The following is a 7,669-nucleotide window of genomic DNA, read 5'->3' as shown; positions in this document are numbered from 1 at the left end:
ACCAGGTAGGTGCAAGAAGAATGTACCTGATTGTGGGGGAGTCCTGCACCAGGAGTCACAGTCTGAGGATAGAGGATGCACCACTTAGGAGAGAGATGAGGAGAAATGTGGTCTGCTTATGGAATTTGGTACCACAAAAACTATTTGAAGTCAAAATATTCAATGGTTTCCAAAAGCAATTAGACATAATGGCAAAGGGGTCAAAGAATATGGGAGAAGGTGAGATCAATTGACTGAGTTGGATGATCAGCCATGTTCATAATGAATGGTGAAGTGGAATCAAAGGGCTGAATGGTCTCCTCCTGCTCCTATTTTCCATGTTAATCAATGCTGGCCCAGCCAGCGATGTGTGCAATGATTATAAAAAAAAGATACATTGCAAGAATGCACCAATACACCTTAGAATACACGTTCCAAACTCACAACTGTTATCATCCAGACAGTCAACTTCAGTCGACACAGGTACATGTCTCTCTCCAAGTCACTCACTGTGATGATTTGGAGATACATCATCTTCACTATGGTAGAGTCAAAACCCTGCAATTCCCTCAGTTACAGCATGGTGGATGTACCTACACCACTTGGACTGCAGTAGTTCAGGAAGCAGCTCACTGCCACCTTCTCAAGGGCAATTAGGGACGGGCGCCCACTTCCTCAAATGAATTAATAAATATATTAATTGCAAAGATTGACATAGTAAAGTAGATGAGTTCTACTGCAGCTGTACAGGGCCTTCATGATAACTTCTGGATTTATGTGTATACCTTTGATCTCTTTATTTGAAAAAAAATAATTGCCTTAGATTCAGTTCAGAGAAGGTTCAGTCTACCGATTCCTGGGATGAGGGGTTTGTCTTATGAAGAAATGTTGAACAGTTTGAGCCTATGGCCATTGGAGTTGAGAAGAATGAGAGGTGGTCTCGTTGAAACATATAAATCCTGAGGGGACTTGTTAGGGTCAGTTCTGGAGGATGTTTCCACTTGTGGGAAAGGCTATAATCTGTAAGAATAAGAAGCCAACTATTTAAGATGGAGATAAGGAGAAGTATTTTCTCTGAAAGAGTTGTTACTGAGTGGGATTCTCTCCCAAGAGAGCAATGCCTGCTGGATCAATGTATTTATTCAGTGCAAACTTAGACAGATTTCTAATAGACGGGGGGGGGGGGGGGGGTCAAAGGTTATGTGCGGAAATGGCAAAGTGGATTTGAGACAACAACTAGAGAACCAAAGTCTTATTAAACGTTGCGACAAGATTGAAGGGCTCAATCGCCTATCCCTGCTCCTCAATGGAATGTTGCTATATTCCTATTAATGCTAAATCCCACACGGAATGTGGGAAGTGAGCACATTGGAACACCTGGGATGTGATACTATCAACAAACCACAAGAACCCCTCAGAACACTTTTTTTCCTTTTGTAAATGATTCCTAGGAAATAACAGAGTGGAAGCCCACTTGCTTTCAGCCTTGAGTGCTCTCCCTCCAATTCCTTCAAAAGATTATTCACAGGCTGTCATTCCTGTACATTGTTCATTCTTAATTCCTGTTTATGTATCATTTCAAAATAGCACAATTGCAACAGGTTTTAAAAATGTGACAACTGAAATTGCAAACTTCATGTAAGTTTAAATAACGAGAAAGTCTACATTTATATTCAGAATTCGATCACCTCAACATACCTCAGCTCACTTAGCAGCGAATTAAATACTTTGAAGCGATGTAAAATGCTGGAAAAACTCAGCAGGCCTGATAGCATCTGTGGAAAATAGAGCCAACCTTTCGAGTCAGAATGATCATCATTAGAGCTGAAGTTCATTTGGAATCTACGTGGGGTAAGCGGAGACAGAGACAGTCACTGAGGAAGGAAAGATGGCCATGAAAACAAGTTTTGGGAAATATCTTGTCGAACTCCAGGAAGGAAATGGATAGCAATGAAGGTAGACAGGTTCAAAGAGACAAACAGAAATCCTGTCAGAGAGAAGAACAGTGTAGCCACTCCTGGAAGAGAAGTGGCAGTGAGTTAAACACTGAGATAAAAGCAAAATATGGTGGATGCTGGAATCTGAAACAAAAACACAACTGCTGGAAAATCTTGACAGGTCTGATGGCATCTGTGCAGAAAGAATAGAACTAATGTTTCGAGTCTTGATGACCTCTAATGACATCTGACAGAGGGTCACCCAGACTTGAAACATTGGCATTATTATCCCTCCACAGATGCCGTCAGACCTGCTGAGATTTTCCAGCATTTTCTGTAAACTACGTTGGTGTTTCTGCTTGAATCTCTGAAATTGCTCTTGGAAGCATGACAAGCAAGTTGTACATAGCCAGGCTTCCCAATCAACAATAAGACAAATGATCAGACAATTTAATTCCAATCATAATGGTTCAGGCATTAACTGGGGATCAGGGGAAACTCCATTGCTGTTCTTCAACCTAGTGCTGTGGGATTTTACCATTCACCTGACAGGGGAGACAGGCCTTGCTTTGTTAGCTTAACTCTGACAGTGCAGCTCCAGCCTCCGATATGTGTTTGAACAGCAGAAAGAGAGTCACTATGGAGCCAAGGCTAACAATTACAGTATATAAGTGTTGTGGAGAGAATTAAATGTAGAATTCAATCAATTGCTAAGAGTATTCTGCAGCTTTATTTCCAGCTGCTTTTATTATTTGACATACTTAATAATCAATAAGAATGGATACATCAGTGCATTTCTCAACTTCTCTCTGAATTTTGTCTGGGCTAGTGCATAAATACATGTGTTTGTACAGGAGCTCAGCAATTGGAACATATCTCCGGTGTAGTCTGCGATAAGTAAGGGATCCGAGTATTGATCTGCCTCGTAATGACTGTCTGTAATTCTGGAAATGAGGAAAAATACAACATATGGCATCCACAGCACGATAAAAGCACCAGAAATGGAGAAGAGTAAAATGATGGATTTCCTTCGGCTCTGCATCTCTGGATCATCGCTGTTCTCGAGGTTGTGTTGACCTTGCAGTGCTCTGCGGGTTCGACTAACAAGCACAATGTGTCGAACAGTCAGAGTGTTGAGAAATAAAATCAAAAAGTATGGCAAAAAGGGATTTAAAACTGTGTCAAGCCAGTCATAAGTGACCCACCCTGGCAAAGTAAAGTAAGTTGCTTTGAATTGAACTCCCCACTCCACAGTGTTAATTATATAGACAGGCTCAAAAGCAAAATACAGAGGGATGTTTTTGAAACAGAACACAACACACATGGTCACTATAATCACAGCCGCAGTCTTCTCTGTGCAATACTTCTGTCTGAACCTTTGACAGCAAACGAGGACAAAGCGATCAACAGTGAAAGCCACCGTCAACCAGACAGAGCAGTCAATAACCACATAGTTTATAACCTCATTGATGCTATATATGGAAGTGTAGTCTGGAGGTGAAAACGGTAAGTAATAACCCAGCAAGTAATAAATGATCACATTGAAAATAATTACCAGCAGGTCCGCTGTTGTCATACCCACCAGGTAAAGAGTGATCCCTTTGGACAGACCACAGCCTCCTTGGGACAGAATCACAATTGTCAGGAAATTAGCTACAAAGAAAAGAGCAATAATTCCAAATTAAATGCAGAGTTTACTTGGGAATTAAAGTCAGAATCAGGTCATTCTGCCAATATGTTTGTGTCACTATTCAGACTTTACAAAGGCTCCCACGACTCTTTCTCACCAGTTAAACATATCCTTCTATCCCTTTCTTCCTCATGTCTTACCGAGGTTTCCCCTAAGAGACAAGCTCACAATATCTGGGTGGGGCTGGGATCATACTGTCTGATTCAAGAGGCAGTACATTCCTCTCTCAAAGCAGAAAACATTTAGAACATGAACTGAGATCCTTGGAAATGGTAAATGGGAAAAGAGCAAACTCAATTGAGTTTGATATGATTTGCCTTCTGCCATGCTGATATTCATATGACACAAGGACAAGGGAGATGCTGATTGATCATTACAATCAATCTCTGTCAAAGAATCTGCAACAGTGCCAGGTATGAGACAAATAAAACCCCCGGTGGAGAACACCTTTCTGAAACATGGCTCTGAAAACATCTGCTCCTCCAAAATATTTCCCACTTGTCTTATCTCATATTCCTCAAGTTCTGTCCCCAAGTTATTTTCTGAAAGGAAGTTCCCTTCATAAGTAGCAGAAATTGCTGGGAAAGCCCAGAATTAGTTTCACAAAGACCAGCAATGTTTTTGGGGTTGAAGGATAAATGCACAGCAAGAGCAGAGTTAAAACACGTTTGAACACAAAAGCCACCAGTTTCAGTTTTTTACCAGGAACTCCGAAGATTGCAAGAAAATGATAATAAATGAAAGCTATTTGTTCAATTGTTGCTAATTCCATTTTCAGAGAGAGGGGACGACACCAAATGGCGAGAACAGAGCTGAAGCAGCAGAGTTTGTTCATTAATGATACTCCCTTTATATAAAGAAACTGAAACCCCCTGTGATTCCATTCCCTTTCAGAGGGAGCACTGAACAAACAGGTATCATTGATTTTAACAGCGATTAGGCAACACTATTCTGACATACAGAAGTTTGAAAGCCAACAGCGTCCATTGAAGAATATTGCTCTGAAACCATCCAGTCAGGAATGTTTGACATTTCCAAGATCTCTCCAGATTTAGAAATCACTAACATGATTAGAGAAGAATTTATATTCTTGGCGCTGTTGGGGGATAATTGTTTTCTGTATCAAGATAAATACAGGGGGAAATAAGCATCAAATACAACCATCTTTCTGATCACTTCAAATCAACAATTCTCCAGCTGCCTTGAGGGAGACACTGAGGGGGGGGGGGATCTTACAAGGACAGCTGTGAAAATGGGAGAGTTTCTGATCAGATTTTTGACGAGTTTAAACCTGTGATCTTATCCACTTTGAACAAAAACAGCAGAAAATGATCCTTGCCTGTCAGGAGAGTGCGGGGGTGGGGGGCGGCGGGTGGTTTGTTGATGCTAAATCCCCCCAGAGCTGGCAGCTCAGATCAGAGACCAGAGATGCATATGTGCCACAAAAAGCTGGAAACCATCACGTTTCCTGCCAGAGCTGACCACCTATACACACACACACATATCCCCCGCCCCACACACACACACACACACACACATCCCCCACCTTGGTCACAGCCTCTACTACATCTACCAACATGGAAGGCCCTCCTCCATGGTCTCAAAACACCCCCCAGACCCCACGTTTGTACATTCTCCTTCTCAGCCTCTCCCCCATTGCAGAATATCTGTCACCCCGCTTCTTCCCTCACCCGATTGCACAGTGTCTCTCACCCCCTCTTCCCCTCATGTCCCCAATTGCAGAGGCCCTCATCCCCTCTTCATGTGCACAGAGCGACCTACCTCCTCACTCACACTCAGTGCTGCTGGGTGTGGAGCAGACGTTTATAGAGCAGGTGTTTCACTCGCTGGTTGTAGCTACATCGAATGAGGTTGTTAAGATAAGTGAGTTCGGACAATGTTAGTGGAACGCGCTGATTATATTGAGGTGCACACAAAAGCATCATAATTATGTTTCGCTCGTTTGGGATGAGTTTCAGATTGCGTCCTTTTTTTTATTAGATGAGAATGGGCAGGAAAATGTGTTCCTTTCCCATTCATTCACTCACTCCTGATTTTATGACTTCACCTCGCTGAAAAACAAGCACAATGAGGGCATAAAATCACCCCCTTAGTTTCCTGTCACATAGTGACTGGCCACGATTTTACTGGCTCTCCCGGTCCATAGCTGGGAGGATCGCGTGTGATTTTGTGGCTGTCACAGTTTCACCGATATTGGATTAGCTGCGTAATCAGCCGCTCACCCATTTCCAGCGAGAGGCTGAATAATTTATTCAAATATATTAAAATGCTAATTAACATATCTTTGCCGAGCCTGGGAAGCAAGCGTCTGGGTTCACTGCATTTGTGGCCACTCCGGCAGATGTTCTCTCCAGCGAGGTAACACCTGCTCCCCATGAAAGGAGAACAGTCGTGTTGGCCTCGCCAAAGGCCACTGATGTCTCCCAGGGTACAAAGGTCGAACATTGAGAAATATAATCAGAAAGTACGACAACAAGGGGTTTAAAAATGAGTCAAGCCAGTCATAAGTGACCCACCCTCGCAAAGTAAAGTAAGTTGCTTTGAATTGAACTCCCCACTCCACATTGTTAATTATTTTGACATGCTCAAAAGCAAAATACAGAGGGATGTTTTTGCAACAGAACACAACACACACTGTCACTATAATCACAGCTGCAGCTTTCTCTCTTCAATACTTCTGCCTGAACTTCCTGACAAGAAATGACAAAGCAATTCACAGTGAAAGGCACTGTCACCCAGACAGAGCAGTCAACAACCACGTAGTTCATAACCTCATTAGTTCTGAGATGAATCTGGGAAATAGTAACACAGTATGAGACAGATTGAAAGCAATGACCAGTAAGTCCACTGTTGTCATACCTACCAGGTAAAGAGTGATCCCTTTGGATAGACCAGCGCCTTCTTGGAACAGGATCACAATTGTCAGCAAATTAACTACAAAGAACAAAATCTCCAAATTAATCACAGAGCATTAATTGGAACTAATAGCACAGAACCAGGTCACTCAGTCTAACAGTTCTGTACCACTATTAATAATCCACATCCTCTACCTACCCTACCCTGGAGATACGTTCCAACTGCTGAGCTACTGCACAAACACTGTTCCAGATTAAATTCAAAGGGAATGCAATCAGGTTTTGATTATGTCAAATAACCAAACCAAATTGAAAACAAAATAGCAAAACGTTGAAAGCATTCTGCTAAATTCTATCTGAAATTCTATCCTAGAATTGATACTTACTCTAAGCCCATAAACCATCTGGAACTGGACTTTCAAAGGTACATTTCAAACAAGTTAATAAGCCAAGACCCCCTCTCTCCTGTTAGGTGGCTGTAGAAGTGCCCACATCACTGATTTGAAGAAATTGAATGGCCATCAGTCTTCTGGCTAATATTTCTCCCGTAACCGACACCTCCAAAGTTACTAGGCGGGAATTTCCCATCCCGCTCGCCACTAGAATCGGAGCAGGTGGGACAGGACCATGCAAAGGTCTGTTGACCCCAGGCAAGATTTTCCAGTTTTGGGGACAGCGGGGCTGGAAAATCCCACACAGAATGTCTGCTCAATTATGTCAACGTTGTTAGTGAGGCCTTGGTGATTACTAGCTACAACATAAGAACTAGGAGCAGGAGTACGCCATCTGGCCCCTTGAGCGTGCTCTGCCATTCAGTAAGATCATGGCTGATCCTTTTGTGGACTCAGCTCCACTTACCCGCCTACTCACCATAACCCTTACTTCCTTTACTGTTCAAAAATTTATCTATCCTTGCCTTAAAAACATTCATTGAGGTAGCCTCAACTGCTTCACTGGGCAGGGAATTCCACAGATTCACAATCCTTTGTGTGAAGAAGTTCTTCCTCAACTTGATCCTAAATCTGCTTCCCCTTATTTTGAGGCTATGCCCTCTAGTTCTACCTTCACCCGCCAGTGGAAACAACTTCCCTACTTCTACCTTATCTAGTCCCTTCATAATCTTTTATATGTTTCTATAAGATCTCCCCTCGTTCTTCTGAATTACAATGAGTATAGCCCTAGTCTAC

At 42.5% G+C, this 7,669-nt stretch overlaps 1 protein-coding gene across 1 annotated transcript; it reads right to left on the bottom strand.

Annotated features, from left to right (window-relative positions):
- Positions 1 to 2,664: 2,664 nt before the first annotated feature.
- LOC145350548 (putative G-protein coupled receptor 139) lies at positions 2,665 to 4,378 on the bottom strand. Its single transcript, XM_080199748.1, has 2 exons — positions 4,309 to 4,378; positions 2,665 to 3,569 (listed from the first exon to the last, which is right to left on the bottom strand). Exons 1-2 carry the CDS (start codon positions 4,376 to 4,378, stop codon positions 2,665 to 2,667), a joined length of 975 nt encoding a protein of 324 aa, XP_080055874.1.
- Between the last annotated feature and the right edge of the window lie 3,291 nt (positions 4,379 to 7,669).

Source organism: Carcharhinus amblyrhynchos, chromosome 12 (assembly GCF_965287045.1).
Source record: "Carcharhinus amblyrhynchos chromosome 12, sCarAmb.v2.hapA, whole genome shotgun sequence".
NCBI classification, from domain to species: Eukaryota; Metazoa; Chordata; class Chondrichthyes; order Carcharhiniformes; family Carcharhinidae; genus Carcharhinus; species Carcharhinus amblyrhynchos.
The sequence above is the reverse complement of the archived record's forward strand: the minus strand, read 5'-3'. Positions and strand labels throughout refer to the sequence as shown.

Coding starts and splice junctions, on each gene's coding strand:
- LOC145350548 (XM_080199748.1), bottom strand. CDS start 4,378: ATGGAATTAGCAACAATTGAACAAATAGCTTTCATTTATTATCATTTT. Junction 3,570..4,308: donor TGCAATCTTCGGAGTTCCTG/GTAAAAAACTGA, acceptor TTTTCTTTGTAG/CTAATTTCCTGACAATTGTG.